This window comes from Sorex araneus, chromosome 9 (genome assembly GCF_027595985.1).
Source record: "Sorex araneus isolate mSorAra2 chromosome 9, mSorAra2.pri, whole genome shotgun sequence".
Taxonomy (NCBI): domain Eukaryota; kingdom Metazoa; phylum Chordata; class Mammalia; order Eulipotyphla; family Soricidae; genus Sorex; species Sorex araneus.
In genome coordinates this window covers 59,225,363-59,243,631 of record NC_073310.1, presented here as the reverse complement: position 1 = coordinate 59,243,631, position 18,269 = coordinate 59,225,363, and the positions used below count along the sequence as shown (strand labels likewise).

Genomic DNA, 18,269 nt, shown 5'->3' with positions numbered 1-18,269 from the left:
CTGTCAAGACCAGAAGTCCCCATTCAAATCATATCCTTCAAATACCATTCTTTTCAATGAAACAGGCATTATAATCACTGTCCTCAGACCATGAACGTTTTTGTTTGCCTTCCTCCCCACTTGTGTGCATTTTTAAGACAGAAATCATAGAAAACAAAAAAAAAACTTCTTCCTTTGCTTGTTCCTTGTTTTTTTTTTTTCCAGTTGAAGGACAGTAGCAGGCAAAGAGAGACAACATAGCCTGGGACAGCAGAGCTGATGCATGGACAACGTCTAGGAGAAAGCTGAACAGGTGGGTCACATAAAAAAGTTTGTCCCATACAATTTTGGGGTGCCTCCTCTCCCAACCCAATTTAAAACAAAATAAACCCGTGTGGAAATTAGTTGCAGACTAAAGAAATAACACACAAATATGACACTATGCTTAGCTCATAAAGAACACCTTTAAAAGAAGCAACATAGCATAAATACATGTTATGAAACTACTTTTTGTGACATTCTTGAAAACCAACACATCTCTTTATAAAAGAAAGAAATCTATGCAGCCAGGAAATGTTTCCAAGTATCCAGGACTTCCCCATCAACAAGCATTTTGTCAGGCATTGATGAAGAGAAGCAAATATATCCACCATAAAATCAATCATTTACTTAAATGGGCAGGATCCACACAATAAAGTGTGCAAACATAGGATCAGATTTTTATAGGAGGAAGGTGTGCAGATTAATTCCAAGATTCTATAAGCAAAAGCCATGATTTGTCTCAGAACAGGGTCTAATTACAAATAATTACCATTGAGTTATTTTCCCTGTGTTTCCCAGTGTTAATGCAGCAAATCCAGCACCTATCACATACTAAATGAAAAAGACAAATTTGAAATCTTTGAAATCTAAAATAGGACAGAAGAGCATTTTCAATCAATCAATTCAGTGGCAGGCACCATAGCAACAAACTCTGTAAGCACACATTTTTCAAAAAATATTCAGAGAGAAAGTACAAACACACGAAAGTCTACACATGAATCAATTATCCTTCCCCCCATAAAAGAAGTGAAGTGTTTCCCATCAGTAAATTTTGTTTATATGGTTAACTCTTACAACTTGATAAGTTATTTTCCTAAGTGAAGTAAACAATAATGAGAACAATAAAAGTGCTGTGCAGACATTGGTCTACAACAAACTTAATTACATTGAAAATATGAAAACCAGTTATTGCTAAATTAAAGCTTGAGAGAGGACAGTATCTGTCTAAGACAGAGACTGAATTTCCACATGTCCAACACCTCGCTGGATTAACATGGCCCCCAGGATGCTTTTCAGAATTCTGTTCAAACAGCAGTATCTCTAACAATTTTTTTTCAATTCTCCCCCAAAGTCCACAGCTCACTTTTGCCGAGTGACAAGAACTCTAGGAGCACCAGGTTTAGCTTTCATAAAATATCATAAGCTGCAGTGAAGACATTAATTGTGCAAGTATTTATGTGTAACTAAATGCATGTGTATACGTGCAGAGCCTTAGATTAGGGGCCAGCTGACTTCCCCTTTCAAGTATTTAAGCTTTCTGAGCAAAGGACCTGTGTGCTGTTCCTTGAATGACATAAACACTAAATTGTGCATGTTGAATAAATGCATTACATTTACCACTATATACACCTTCATCAAGAAACATCACTGAGTAAACCCAAATAAATAGGTATTTCTAAAAGCTCTGAAAAAACAATTTGGCTTTTCTGTCTAGATTACCAGTGTCTACGTCGTTCCAAGACAGCTTCCATTTTTTTGACAAAGATTTTAAAAAATTATGTGAATAGCCCTCTAAACCTGCAGTTCTTTGTATCACTGTTTGAAGTTAAATCATAAGCAATGAGCTATGGGTTCCCCTTAGAGGGCTCAGGGAAACAACTCCTAACTAAAGTAACTCTCAATAGAATGAAGTAGTGTGGCATAAAAGAAAACAAAATGTAAGACTTCATGGTAACATTTCAACTATAGGAATGTGAGTGGCATTTGTTGGGGGAATATCATGTACTTCCTTCCATCCTAGGAAGATAGTACATGAGATAAAGTGCTTGCTTTGCTTGCGGCCTACCCCAGCTCAATCTCGTCTATAGAGTATTGATCCCCAAACATCACCAGCAGTGATTCCTGAGCACAGCTCGGAGTAGCCTCCCCATATCACAATAAAAGATAAGAGATCTTCTATCTTATCTTTTATAAGAGGTCTTCTCTTTTCGCCTGTCTCGCCAGGCAAGATGAAAGCCTGCACACCTGGCTCTCAGTGTGGCTTTGCTTCTGAGACTGGAGTTGGGACTTCCTCTGTGACGGGAAATGACAAGAAGACTTTTCTTCCCATCTCTCTGTGGCTCCTGACATTGCCAATGATCTATACACTGAGACTTTTAAGTAAGACTTGGATATCGTCTATGTTGATTAAAGTTTCCTGCGTAGTCTCCAACAGGGGAAGCTCCTAGGGCACCTTATATATGGTGGGTCACTGTGATCAAGCCATTTATGCCCAGTATCATGAGGTTACATGGTGAACCTTGATCACAAAAGATAACTTGGGTCACATGCCCCTAACGCACATTAGTAAGATCAAGAATCAGAAACTAACCTAACCCATTTAAGGTGCAATAGCATCATTAAATTTGAGTGGAGAAAGTTCATGAATTTTTTAAGTGGAATAACAGGAGTTCAGATTTAGATGCATTTCTCTATTTCTGTCTACATTCTTTATATGTCTGCTACTTTAAAAAAGAAAGACAACGAAGAAAAAAGGTGGCAATAATCAAAATGTCATGGTATAAATACAAAATCAGTAACTGAGCCCTTTGTTTTCAAATTGACTTTTCACCCTTAAAATTCATTTTCTCATTCTATTTTTTACCAGAACCCTTCTGTTCCATAATACAAACATAATAGACAAAGGCCAGAGAATTTTGCTTAGAACTGCAGAAAGCAGTTGAAGTTTGAAGTTGGACCACATCCAGTTTTCTGCCATCACAAAACTCTTATTCAATCCCTCTGTGTAGGGGAAGCAGATTACACAAAGGGAAGAAACAAAACTTTCCTTTTATCTGCTTTTTACTGTACTATGTCTGAATTTTGAGAGTTATTTTGGTAGGTTTCTGGTGGTTACAAATGGCTCAATTACTTAATAAAGCAACAGCAAAATTTTAAGTTAGAATTATTAAAATAGTAAGCGTTGTATCTTCAAAGCTTAATATTTTAGTTCAGAAAAAAAACTTTCTATGTTATTTGATTTCTCTATGGTTTAAGTTCCAAAGAATAGATTTGTAATGACAAAGGAACAAACTCTTAGGAAGAAAAAAAGCAAAAGTTTCAAGTAATATTGTCATTTGATATATACTAAAATGTTTGATTATTAATATCATGGAAATATTTAATTCATTATTTTGTAACAAAAACATCAAGATTTGGAACAAGGGCTTATGCTGTATGTGTGTTGAATATATGTGCTATGCATACATATCAATTTACAATTAGGAGTGATTAAGTACCATCAAAGAGGGACTTTTATAAAAGAATACAGTGAGGCTAAGATCCAAATCTTGATAAATTTACATGATGGTAAAAATAAGGACTCACTTTTCAATTATGGGGAAATTAAGGGGGAGAAGCAATTATGTTCTATGATAAATGAATCCTTCTTCACTGAGAAATCAGAGTATCTTCTTGTTTCATGGACTCAATTTGTGTGTGTGTGTTTTTCTTTGCTCCAAGCTATTTCTTTCATCTTGCAAACACAAGAAAATTAAAGTTGTACAATTGAGGACATATGAAAAATATAATCTTGGAAAAAATGAACTACAGTGATGTATTATTGCAGTACTATGATATAAAATCAAATAGAGTTTGAAAAAAGCTTAATAATGTTATCAGTTAAAGCTAAACTTATTCCAGGAAAACACATTTGAAATGAGTCACCAATGTCGGTGCACTGAAGCCCAGACACCCCTCTGATGCCATTTGATGTGAGTTACTATGATCAACTTACTTCCCCCAGTAAAACAGTTCATCACTTTCTAAGAAACCATGGTGAGAACCAAGAAGTAGAACCACTTTGTTTTATCCTGCATTTATTTCAGCAAACCAAATGTGTAGAGATAAGAAAGTAAAGCATGATCATGTTTTACAAATACAGAAAAATGACACAGAATAATAATACCCTGAAGAGAGTGCATCTGAGAACACAGGTCTATCATAGGCAAACACTTGCAGTGACCACATTGAAGCCATGGCCGACACATTCAACTGTCATTCTAGTTCTGATACCATTCAAGTAGTTTTAATAGTAAATTAGCAATTTGCTCGTCAACAAATACCAATACTAGGGATTTTGGTAGCCTTGAAAGGTTGTGAGCGACTCTACTATACATAATGATGCTAAGCTTTAAAGTGTGATTCCAATGCCACTGCACATTATGCAGGGGGAAATAAAGTCTTATTACACATTTACTGTGACAGCCACTAAAATGGAAATTAGTTTGCATAGGTAGTACAACGTTTCTCTCGTCCACCAAGGCTTAAAGATTCACAGTGTAGAGGAAAAGAACATAAATTAAAGCATTTCTACTAAAATAGATTTAATAGCTGGTGTTAACAATTTGCATAACAAAAGCCAAATTGTATTAGTAACATTTTATCATTCAGTATGTCCCTGGGTTTTAGAAACATTGTCTCATTTAACTGTAACCTCTCAAAGTTAGTACAATCATGTAAATTAATCATTAATTATAATTTGACATATTTAAAAGCAAATACTATATTTTAAAGTATTTTTATCAGAGGTCCTAGAACAACAATTTCACATGATGCCTGCAACCTACTCGGGGCTGCTACTAAATGCCCCCACGTTCATTGTACAGAAACTGAAGAATGGAACTTGGATGCAGTTTTCTCTTTTCTTTTAAAACAAATCATTCTTAACAGAAACTTGATTACAAAGTATATACTATGCAAACTGGATACAAGATATCAAACACAAAAAGCATATGGAGTTTCCATGAATATACTGAAGTAACAGGGACTATGGGGAAGGATTTTTGCCCAGGAGATCTTTCCAGGCCTTTGAATTCCTGCAATGTACGCATCAAGGTAGGGATGTAAGCATCAAGGTAGGGCTGCTACCTTGATGCTTACATTGCCACAAAAAAAAGGGCTGCCACAAAAGCAACATCCAATGTCTTGATCATCAAGAGTTGACAATTCATTGCCTGGAAAGGACTCTTCTAGGCATGGAATACTTCAGAAAGAGACTTTCATCTTAGCATTCTTAACTTAACTTACGGAGCGTCTAACTTAACTAAAGCTTTTTTACCCCCTGTCACATTATCCCAAATAATCACACTCTAGACACTTTTAGACTATCAGAGGCAAATGCTAAAGTATAAGGAATTTATGAAGTGAATCTCACCTTTTAAAATGTATTTAGCCTCATAATATAACTCTTCTATCTTACAATAAGTATTTTAAATCCCAAACCTAAAGTTAAAGTTTATGTATCTCAACTATCTATAAATCCACAAAGAACCCTTCAGGGAAAAGAAAAAAGAAAAACAGAAGTCAGTATTTTCTAAAGGCTGAAATCTTTAGAGATAAAATACAATCAGCTACCACATTTCATATGTGTCAGGAGCATCTCGCTTCCCCACCACAAAAATACCAATCATGTATAATAAAATATTATTCTGGAATAGGCAAAAACTTGCTTGCTTGGTTTTCTTCCCAAGACCATAGTGGATTAATAAGGATAATCAAAAAGGCACCTGTTTTTGTAAATACCTAAACTGTCAATTTGGTATAAACTATATCCACTTTATATAGCGATATGTTTGTAAAGAGTCACACAATATGTTATTTTGCTTTTCATTAAAAACATTCCATGGGAGATAGAGGAACCTGAAAAAAAGAGGCCCTTTGCATTTCCGTGGCCTGTTTTACAGCAGCCTGTTTTCCGAGGCCCAGAATGTTTTCAAGCTCAGAAATGAGAGACAAGGAAAGACTAGTCACGGGCAAAGCTGCATCTTCATGACCCTCAAGCATTGTACCTCATGGCAGATGAGGGGGTGGGCTAAACTCATCCGTGTTCCTACAATGTTCCTGGAAATTGTGCTTGCACATTGCATGTGGTCTCCTATAGTGGCAGAGGCCAGGGAAGATGCGGGGACCTATAGAGAGATCTGAAGGTGAGAAATGAGTATTTCAAACTGCACTATGCGAGTGTGTGAACGCTAATGAGGAGACAGGAAAATTCACTTTGCTGCAGGTTAGAAATAGAAAGCTTTCCTGGTGAACAGGAATTAGTAAAAACGTTGACTACAAAAGCCTAGAACAAAAGCAATATATTTTGTGGCAAAACTTTTCTCAAGAGCGCTGAGTCACCTAACTCCTGTTGGCTGTACCCTTTTAAAAGCATATCAAATTGCTCCTTGTGCTTCTGTTAGACTTGAGAACACATCCAATGGGGAGAAAAATTGGCTGAATGTTCTCTTCACTGTTTTTGCACAGACTTCTTTGACTTCATTGAAAAGGCTTGCTCTTAAATTCTTCCTTCACTGTCAACGTTATTCAGATGAGATACCCATTTGTCAAACTGAAGGTAGGAAGGAGAAATGTGGGAAGAGACAAGGTTGCCCAAGAAAATACTTTTTTAAAAATGATGCTGTAGAAGTAGCACTTTGGTATTCCATGTTTTCTGTTTTTCTACTGAGAAGCTTAATAATACCCTGGTGGGATTTTGTAACAAGGACAACACTATCAAATTATAGCCTCGGGAGTATGTTCTCCTCACTCTTAATTGCAAAAATAACTGCCCTCTAATTAAATTCTGATGAGATCTGAGTTCCTAAGACTGTAAGCAGAAACGTCTTGCTATGCAAACATCAGGTGAAGCTTAAAATTTGTGGAGAATTATTCCTTCAAATGTATATTGACTTTTACATCCAGTGAATTGACTTTTAAAAATCAGTAGATTAGGAAAGCAATGAAACATGGTAACTTTCCAGATTTATAATCATCATTTCAAGTCAATTTTCTCTGAGAATCCTCTAAATGTATTATTTGTCAAAAATTGTACCTGTCCTACATTCAGTCTGAAAATGTAATCAACAATTATTTTTTTTATAATCTCAAAAAGTGCTCTGTCTGGGCGATATGTAAATACTTATTTAATGGTACAATAAAATTGAGTCAGCTTCAATTTTTGTGCACAGAAATTTATGCAAAAATATTGAATGTTCAGTTTTTCATTGTAGGTTTCTGTACAAGTCACCAAAAATAATGTGAGGTTAATGATTTAAATATGACTGGTCCTTCCAATGGCAGAAAATTGGTCATACTAATTCTTTGGTAATCCATAAAAAAAAAAACCTCCAAAAACTCTTCAGTATTTACCTGAACTTTTTATCTTTTCTGCTTTATGTTGGTGTCGTGTATCTATAGCTCAGGTTCAATAAAGCCTTTTTAAAATTTTTGGCCAGATATAGATAAAACTGCAGAGTTTTCTAAAAAACATGTCCTAAGTTTTCAAAGATGCCAACAAATGGTGCTTGTGTGACTAACTTAATAAACTTATATTATAGGAAATCTGGTGCATTTCCTTGAATAGAATACATAAGGTAGCTATCCCAACTATCCCAAGTGTGATTTGGGGAGGGTGAGGAATCACACCCAGCCGTGCTCAGGGATCATTCCTGGCAGTATTTGAGGGACCATATTTGGTGCTGTGGATTCAAACCAAGTCAGCCACATGCAAGGCAAACACCCTTAACCCATGGACTATCTCTCCAGGTCAAGAGTTTTTTTAATTATATTTTTGCAACTTTTCCAGCTTCATCAGAACATCAGAGGCCTAGAAGAACGCTATCCTGTTGCAGTTCCAACAAATGACACATCAGGAAAACAGAGTTGCAGATGGGTGTTAATCTCTCTGGTGATCTTGACAGTGTGTAAAAGCTCATGACCAGCCACCATGGGCTAAGGCCATGACTATGAGTGAGCCCAGCAGGCTCACACATTTCAAAGTCAAAAATCAGTGTGCCATCAGTTCTATTTTCATGAACAGCCTATTGGCTCTGAACTGAGATATCTCTGTGTACATTCCTATCTTAACATTCTGTGATTCTAAGTTAGAAAAAAAATTGAAAGTGGAAAGGAAGTATTTTTATTAACTAGTTTCAGTGGCTACCTTTCCATTCCAGAATTTGAATGCCATTGTCCAAAACAAAAAGCCAGATCACTGCTCGCTCTCTCGGTGGAGTAGTTTTCACTAGTTTTCTGAAGCACACTTTTTCTTCCATACTTTCCCCACCCACACCACCAACATATTGGCTCCTGTTAATTTTTGTTTACTTTTAAATCAATAGGAGCATTAAGTTAATGAAAGTTGTTCAAGAAGTACCTAAACCACTTATGTACTAGACTATATATCTAATTTCTAAGGTGTACATCCTTCAAAACTAGAATGCAACTAGCAGGAGAATCTCAAGCAACTTTTCAAAATATTTTTTCCTGATGAGCTGGCAAAAGAGGAAAAGTGTTTTAGATATCAGCCATACTTTTTGCTTGAATAACAGGAACATATGTTATAGAATTTTGAACCTACATGACATGCAACAGGGTGAAGCCTATTAGAGAAATTGGATAGGTGACCTTAAAATTTGCCCTTTGCAGAGTAGCTGTGATGTTACTCAGTTCTGACAATCTGTGGGCCAAATTCTAAGCAGAAATTTGGGCCCACAGAATATTAACAGAGAGTAGGAGTGCATTAGTACAAATGAGATATAAGTAGACCACGGTTGGCCAAGGAAAAAAGGAATTCTTGTTTGTTTCTAAGTCCCCGAGACTACCAGTTGATATAAATTTCACCAACTGTCATTCTGCCATTGCTTATGTATGTTACATTAAGCAATTTTCACTTGAATTAGAAATCACTTAAAGACTCAAAATATAAAGTTTCAAATTGTTGGCTGTTTTACTAATTCAAGAGAATTGGCTTCTGGTGATTCCAAAGTGACATCTAAGAAGTTTTGTATACTTGTTATATTTAGGGGCAGTCAACAACCTATCTCAAACTCTATAACCACACATTCCCAAAAGGGTTTGGTAGCCAACTCAAGGAAACCATTAATACAATTAGCAGCACCAAGTCTCCAGACCAAGACATAAATTTTATAGGAGTTACTGAAAATGCTGCTGTTTTCAGCCCAAAAGTCATCCCTTCTTCCCGGTACCTGTGTGTCTAATTGTCAAAGAAAGGAACAGATTATTGTAAAACAACAGTTCAGTTGCCTTAAAAGTATCTTCTACCTTTTAAAAAGATCCAGTTTAGTATACATTAGGATAAAGCTCAAAGGGCAAAGAGGAGGGTTAGTTAACAAACTCAATGTAATTGGCTGGCAGCATGCCCGTCTTCCCCGTCCTTTGCACGGTGCCGTACATCCACCCGTCGTCGATGGGCTGCACATTGACAATGTAGTCGCCGTCTCTGAAGGACACTTCATCTTCGTCCTGGGCACTGTAATCGTACATGGCTCGGTAGGTCCGCTGCAGAACGAAAAAGACATTCTTCACATATGGAAAGCTTGAACATTCGTTACAGCCACAAATGTCAACACAGCAGACCCATCTTGCACAAAAAGGAACTCTGTGCAATGTTTCCACAGACCTTTAGTGCTGAAGATCTATAAAACATAATCTTGAGTCCTCACTGTGTTCTTTCAAATTCACTATTTTAGCAAAAAGGGTCTTATTTGAGAACCAGGTTTGGGGTTGAGGAAGCGATAACCATGATGGCTAGCCTACCTATCAGAAAGGAAACTTAGAAGCAGTAAAGTCAGTTCCTCCTGCTTCAAATCAACACAGAGACCTACTGATTTCCCCCCTATTCTACATTTGTCCTTGAATTCTCCCATATTCCATATTTAAAAAAAAACTCTTTAAGTTATAGGCACTATGATTTGCAATATTGATAATGGTAGGGTTTCATGGATTCCAGCACCACACCCTTCCCACATTCTTAAGAGACCTTGACCTGCCACAAAGACAAACAACTATCACTTCCCCTCTGGTGGAAGCAGTTGATTTTTCTTAAATGGATTCTAAGAACCTTTGTTTTCTCAAAACCATAAAACAAAACAAAACAAAACAATCCAGATGGAGAGGGAGAGCAAGAGGTGTTTGCTTTGCATGAGGCCAAACTGGTTTGATCCCCAGCATATATACCATCCGCTAAACACCACAAGGGTCAATCCTGAGAACAGTTAGGAGTTGCCCCTGGACACTGCCAGGTATGACCTCAAAAAAAAAAAAAGAAAAAACTATACTCATTTCATAGGGTTTTTTTTTATCATAGTGATATATAATCTGCATCAAGTGTTTTGAATTTTCAGGTACACAAATAAAATACTGGTTTGAAAGGGAGTTTTTGTGTTTCACTAGACTTAGGAGCTGCTCCAGCGAGACTTGGTGCCTGACCACCTTCTTCCTAAGTGTGAGGCCACAAGTTTGATTCCTGGGCTCACTGCCCACTTGTCAAAGGGAGGCCAGGCAACACTGCCACTTGGGATTCTGACACCACAACACAGTGTGGTTTGTAATGCACCAGAGCAAATGGATGTAGCATCTAAGTGAGCCACTCCAGTGAGCCCCACAATTTTAGTGTGTTAACACCATAGCCCAGAACATGCCGACCTAGTCACAGCAGCAACAATGAAGGGAAGCAGGGGGAAGCAGTTTTTTCAAAAAAACTATAAATTTTGTTTCCCTGAATTTGTTTCTCAAACTAAAAATTTTCTCTCATTCATGCCAATTTCAAAATTAAGGACATTCATAGACTAAGGAAAGTGACTGAGACACAGAGAATTTAGAGCAATTCAAGATAAACTTGCAAATGGCTGAAAGGCTACCTACTTCAAAGTGTTCAGGCCTAGTCACACGACTGTGTGCAGAGCTTGGAGATGCAATTTCAGCCTGAAATGCCACACCTGTCTAGATTACCTTAAGCATGGTTTCCCAAATGAACACCAATGCATGAATCAGTACTACACTTCCAGTCCAATAGGAGAATTCAAACTTTGTTAGCAATGTTTGTCAGGTTTTACTGACCATTTTGATTAGCACCAAAATAAACTAGCTAACAGACCAAATGATTCGGATTTTTAGACCTAAATTAGTATGCCACACTGGCAGATTCTTGGTGTGTTTTACTGCTTACACATTTTTCACATTGTGCCTTTCTTTCTCTGTGGTTTGCCTCTGCAAGCATTTCAATCCTCCAGAAAGGTTGTATCAATCATTTTTCTACAAACATGTGAATTGGTTCCAAGACAAACCTCCCAAATACCAAAACGTAAGCATACTCATAGAAAAATGAGTGGTATTTGCATGTAATTTATATAATTTCTTCTACATACTTTAAATTATCTTAATTATTTATAGCACCTAATACAATATAACATGACAGAGCCTGGCAAGCTACCCGTGGCATACTCGACATGCCCAAAACAGTAACAATGGTCCTCATTCCCCTGATCCTGAAAGAGGCCCCAGTACGCCATCAGGCCATGCCACAGGTATAAATGGAGATGCTCAAGCAAATCGATTAACAACCAGATGACAGTGATACAGTGACAGTGAATACAATATAAATGCTATGCAAATAGTTTTACTTTGTGGTTTAGTGAATGTTGATCAGAAAAAGATAACCTGTATGTGTTCAGGACAGACACAATCACCATAAATGTAACTATGTAATACTATTCTATAATAGTTTGTTTATTTTTATTTGAGCAATAGCATGGATGTCCGGGGGAAAGAACTTAAAATGAACACTTACTAGATTTGGTGAATGCTGCATTGACCTCATGGATGACAGGCTGGTCTGGTGCATGTACCCATAGCCTTGGGAATGGCTTTGCTGGTAGGCTCCAGGCAGAACAGGTGCTGCACATTAAACACACACACATACATGTAAAGATTCCTTGAATTGATTCTCAAAATGCCCCTCCTGCGCCCTCTGTTAGCATCATGCACTGCTAGATCCTTCTGAAACAAAATGCCATTTTCAGTGTCATTTATAATTGATGTAGTGCTATTATAAACAGGCTCTAGATTAACATCAATTTCAGTACTTAAGGACACCTAGAGCATCAGTTCAACATGCAGTTACACTCTATTAGACATACTCATATTACTCTGCTGTAAATGCTATGTTAAAGCAACACAATTAGAAAACAAAAATTCCCCCATAATTCCTTAACAAAATCATGATTTTACTTAGTCAAGTTTTTTTCAAAAACAAAAGTAAGAAATGCAAATGAATTTAATTTGATTATCAAACCAATGTCCAGGACAGAGTATATGTATTTTCACCGGATGCTTCTCATAGAATGGGATGCTCCCAATATTTCACCTTATAACAGCAGAAGGTTACTTTTATAAAGATAGAAAAACATTACATCTGTTTAGCAGTTAATAATAAACTTAAAAAATTATTTAGAATATATTATTTTCCATTTCTTTTTGGCTATAACTGAAGCCTAAATAAGTCACACAAATAGGTTACAAAGGCTGAGAAGCTTAACCACTTCAGAAATTGCACAAGCATTGCCTTCTATATCACAATAATATTTACTAAGTTTGCTGTGTTCTCATCACTATAATTACATTCAAAATACATCATTGCTGTTTTGAAGAATAAATTCTAGAGAAAGCAAGACAAAAGCTAGATTGAAAATGTCTTAGAAGGGCCAGAGAAAGAGTATAGGAGGAAGGTGATTGCCTTGCAGACAATTCCTGGTATGATCCCTGTTACCACATATGGTTCACAAATCCCACCAAGAATGATGCCTGAGCAGAAAGTCAGAAAGTCAGGAGTAAATCTTTCACATTGACAGGTATGGCCCCAAAACAAAAACATACATGTTTCTCAAAGAATCTCCATAAAATCAGAGGTAAGGGTTGTGGCTTGGTGATAAAACCCAAGCCTTACATGAAAGAGACCTGAGTTTAATCCCCAGTTGCACAATCAGTAGATTACTTTCCCGTGTTTCTTTTTAAGCATATTTAAATATTTTTAATCAGAATCCTAGGGTGTTCTGATTAAATGAAAGTATTTCAGTAATATACCCTTTAATATGTTTTGAACAGTTACATAATATATTAATAAAACTGCACTATATATTGGGCTATATATTCCATAAAAGACTGCCATTTTTGGTTTAATCAGGTTGAGCATATAAAGTAAATTTTATGGTCTGATTTATTCAGGAGAGATTTTATAATAAGGAAGATATAATTATTGGGTTTTATGAATAATACTAAGTGGCAAACATTCTAATTATATATAAGAACACCAGATTTTAAGGAAGTTTAATCACCTGAAAATTACAAATCATTAATGCTTTCTCAGATGGTAATGATGATATTGGCTTGGACAAGAATTTCTTAATAGATCCTGAACTAACTCACAGTGTAATGTTATTACAAATTATATGTATTTAATATCTAGGTGCAGCATCAAAGATATATTACCAAGAAATCTATTTGATTGAAGAATATTCTAAATTTATCCAAATATTTCATGTTGAATCCTTCAAAAATGGTACCTTTAAATATTATCAACTCTATAGTAAAGTGGCAGGCTACAGAATCAACACCCAAAAGTCCAAGGCTTTCTTATATACAAATAATGAAAGACAAGGAAGAGACATTTAAAAAAAAAATATCCCATTCACAATAGTACCTCAGAAAATCAAGTACCTCGGAATCAGCTTAACCAAAGAGGTGAAGGACCTATACACGGAAAACTACAAAACACTACTTCAAGAAGTAAAGGAGGACACTAGGAAGTGGAGACACATCCCCTGCTCATGGATTGGGAGAATTAACATTATCAAAATGGCAAAACTGCCCAAAGCACTATTCAAATTTAATACAGTCCCTATTAGGATACCCGTGACATTTTTTCAAAGAAATAGACAAAACACTCCTGAAATTTATATAATTTATATAAAACAATAAACCCGCACGAATAGCGAAAGCAATCCTTAGAAAAAAGATGGGTGGCATCACCTTCCCCAATTAAAACAGCCTGGTATTGGGATAAAAACAGACATGCAGACCAATGGAACAGAGCTGAATATCCTTTCACAGACCCCCAAATATATGGCCACTTAATCTCTGCCAAAGGAGCAAGAAATGCAAAGTGGAACAAGGAAAGCCTCTTCAACAAGTGGTGCTGGGAAAACTGGATAGCTACCTGCAAAAAAATGAACTCTGACCTCTGTCTAACGCCAGGCACAAAACTCAGATCAAAGTGGATTAAAGACCTCAATATCAGACATGAATCTATAAGATTCATAGAAGAAAACGAGGCAGAACTCTCCATGACATTGAAAGTAAAGCATCTTTAAGGACGAAACAGCACTGACCATGCAAGTGGAAGCAAACATAAACAAATGGGACTACATCAAACTAAGAAGCTTCTGCACTTCAAAAGAAACAGTGACCAAAATACAGAAAAAGAACATAGAATGGGAAAGAATATTTACCCAATACCCATCTGATAAGGGATTAATATCCAGGATATACAAGATACTTGTAGAATTGTATAAGAAAAAAACCTCCAACCCCATCAAAAAATGGGAAGAAGAAATGAACAGAAGTTTCCTCAAAAAAAAAATACAAATGGCCCAAAGACACATGAAAAGATGCTCCATATCCCTAGTCATCAGGGAGATGCAAATCAAAACAACAATGAGATATCATCTCACACCACAGAGACTGGCACACATTCAAAAGAACAAAAGCAACTAGTGCTGGGGTGGATGTGGGGAAAAAGGGACGCTCTTTCACTGTTGGTGGGAATGCCCAATAGTCCACCCTTTCTGGAAAACAATCTGGACAGTCCTTCAAAAACTAGAAATTGAGCTTCCATATGATCCCGTAATACCACTTCTGGGAATATATCCTGAGGATGCAAAAGAGCACAGTAGAAATCATATCTGTACCTATATATTCATTGCAGCACTGTTCACAATAGCCAGAATATGGAAACAACCCGAGTGCCCTAAAACAGATGACTGGTTAAAGAAACTTTGGTACATCTACACAATGGAATACTATGCAGCTGTTAGGAGAGATGAAGTCATGAAATTTTCTTATAAATGGATAAACATGGAGCATATCATGCTAAGTGAAATGAGTCAGAAAGAGAGGGACAGACATAGAGGGACTGCACTCATTTGTGGAGTGGAGTGTAGCATCACATGAGGCTGACACCTGAGGACAGTAGATACAAGGGCCAGGGGGATTGCTCCATAGCTGGAAGACTGCTTCATTAGTGGAGGTGAGAAGGCAGACGGAATAAAGAAGGGATCACTAAGAAAATGATGGCTGGAGGAACCAGTTGTGATGGGAGATGCATGCCGAAAGTAGATAATGGACCAAATATGATGACCTCTCAGTGTCTGTGTTGCAAGCTATAATGCCCAAAAGTAAAGAGTCACTGTCACTGTCATCCCATTGCTCATCGATTTGTTTGAGCAGGCACCAGTAACGTCTCTCATTGAGAGACTTATTGTTACTGTTTTTGGCATATCCAATTCGCACGGGTAGCTTGCCAGGCTCTGCCTCATGGGCTCAATACTCTCGGTAACTTGCCGGGCTCTCTGAGAGGGGTGGAGGAATCAAACTCGGGTCTGTCACGTGAAAGGCCAACACCAAACTGTTGTGCTATTGCTCCAGCCCAGAGAGAGAGAGTATGGGGAATATTGTCTGCCTTAGAGGCAGGGGGAGGATGGGAAAGGAGGGTATACCCGGGGTATTTGTGGTGGGGAATGTGCACTGGTGGAGGGATGGGTGTTTGATCATTGTGAAATTGTAACCCAAATATGAAAGCTTGTAACTATCTCACGATGATTCAATAACATTTAAAAGAATTTTAAAAAAGTTATCAACTCAATTTGAATATTTAGTATCAAGAATACTGTCACAATTCCCCTTCAGGGGAAAATAATGCAGAAATCCATAAAACTTTCTAGTCCCACTTAATTAGCTGAACAAAACAGTCTTTCTCTGTGGGTTGAAAGCTGGAAGCACTGGCCATTCATTTATGCATTCCCTCAACTCAGCAAATACTTAATAAGAAAGTTAAAATGTGCACAGGCTTAATGTGTTGTCTGCCACTCAGAAAGTTTTCCATAAGTGTTAACAAAAATCACAGTCCACAATATCCAAGGCAGCTTAGATTTAAGACAAGGGACAGAAACAATTGCCTTCCTACCGCAGAGTTGGCTCTGGTCCTACGACCACTTAAGGAAGAGGTTGACACTGTACATATAGGGCATTCCCAGTGAAGTAAGTAAGTCAAGGAGTCAAACGGCATCCCCCAGAATGGCAGTCCTGAACTGGTCATAATTTATATAAACAAGTCATCTCTTCACTCATTATAACCACTAATGTTTTGTAAATTCTAAAGATGAAACAGCCCTGTAAACTTAAAGAAACACTAAACATCGAATCCTTTGTTACATTATTTAGCTTTAACCTTTACTTTTTCAGATAGAGTGTAGACTTTAAATATTTGGGAAAAGAAACCACCAAGAAAGGACAACTATGAAAAAGTTGAAACCTGCTTCTCCCATCTGCAACAATATATATGTGCTTACATAGTTTGTACACTATAATCCCATATTAGAGCCTATAATTATTGATACCTCAAGAACATTGTTTAATAGCATTCTCTGAGATTTTAAAAATCAAGGATATGAAGGTATATTTAATTGCTCGATTCAAAGGGAAACTATACTTACTGTCAAGTCTAGCAGGAAAATAAAGGAATTCATTTGTCCATTGTTGTGTGAGTGGAGAAAAAAGGGGAGATGGTTTAGCATGAGAAATTTTGGCACAGATATAATCTAGCTAGTCTTCATGGTTTCCTCACTAAGCCTTTATTGATTTATTCTATAAATGCAAGTTCTTTAAGGGTTATACAACCTCCCTGTCTATTCTATTTATACCTAACATAACAGAGTTTAGGAAACTCATATTAGGACAACAAAAAATAGATCTGTATGCCTAGAGGAAAATTAATGAAGGCAAATATTAATTTAAAAAGGGACACACTGGGGCTGGAGCAATAGCACAGCGGGTAGGGCATTTGCCTTGCACACAGCCGACCCGGGTTCGATTCCCAGCATCCCATATGGTCCCCTGAGCACCACCAGGAGTAATTCCTGAGTGCAGAGTGAGGAGTAACCCCTGTGCATTGCCAGGTGTGGAATGCCCCCCCCACAAAAAAGCAAAAGTAAATAAAAAGGGATACAAGCATGAATTTTCCTTCAGTGATTTGCTAACTGGATTACTTTTTGAATGGACAAAACACCCAAAAGGAAATCTAACGGATTAAAAACCGTGCTTATTAATATTTTGGATGAAAGATCTTTCATCTGAATGAGATATAGTCCCTGAAAATATGAAACTCGTAGGGTTTTCCAAAAGTAAATTTTCAGGTTAATTTTTCACAAGTTAATTTGTAGTAAATAAGTAAATTAGCCGGAGAACTGGTTCTCAGAAGGATGATTGCAATGGGAGGAGAGCAGAAGGGGGGTTAGGTCAGAGGAGGAAAGACTGTAATAATGGAGGGAAGCAATCACTCTGCATGAGGATTGGATGCTGAAAGGAGTGATCTGCATGATGCCCTCTTAGTAACATTATTGCAAGCCACAGTGCCTAAAAGGGTGAGGGGTAGAAAGGAAGAAATAAAAAGAAACAAAAAGATCCTGCATTGCATCAGGCTGGAAGGCCGGAAGGAAACTGGGAACAATGGTGAAAGGAAGTGGACACTGGAGAAGGTCCACATGATTGGTGTATCATGCCTGAAACTCAATCATGAGTAACACAATTTGGTAATTCATAGTGATTCAATTAAAAACTAGATTAATTAAAAAACAGGAACTAAATAAAGAGAAAAAGCTCTTGCCTAAACTCAGTCAGAGCCAGGAGTGCTAGTATACAGGATGACTAGAAAGGTTCTGGCTTATCTAGCCAAGATTTGTAGGGCTGAGGATTTTACATTTCAATAACATAAAACATTTGCTTTTATTCTTTATCAAGGCAACAACAGAACACCAACAAGTGACTCAATTTTTCATTTCAGATTGGTCACATTTAATATAAAAATGGGGGTAGGATAAGAAAGAACTCTTGTTTAAACAAAAACATATACATTGATCAAAAAATTTGGAGAA

General features: G+C 37.0%; 1 protein-coding gene across 5 annotated transcripts in view; it reads right to left on the bottom strand.

Moving 5' to 3' along the window:
• Window positions 1–424: 424 nt before the first annotated feature.
• The window catches only part of NEBL (nebulette), a 381,507-nt gene continuing 363,662 nt past the window's right edge, over window positions 425–18,269 (bottom strand). For all 5 annotated transcript variants that reach the window (XM_055146583.1, XM_055146579.1, XM_055146581.1 and 2 more), the window contains 2 exons: window positions 11,855–11,961; window positions 425–9,564 (listed from right to left, as the gene is read on the bottom strand). In XM_055146583.1, the coding sequence (XP_055002558.1) occupies window positions 9,388–9,564; window positions 11,855–11,961 (284 nt within the window). In that variant the 3' untranslated portion in view covers window positions 425–9,387. The remainder of the gene's footprint in view (window positions 9,565–11,854; window positions 11,962–18,269) is intronic.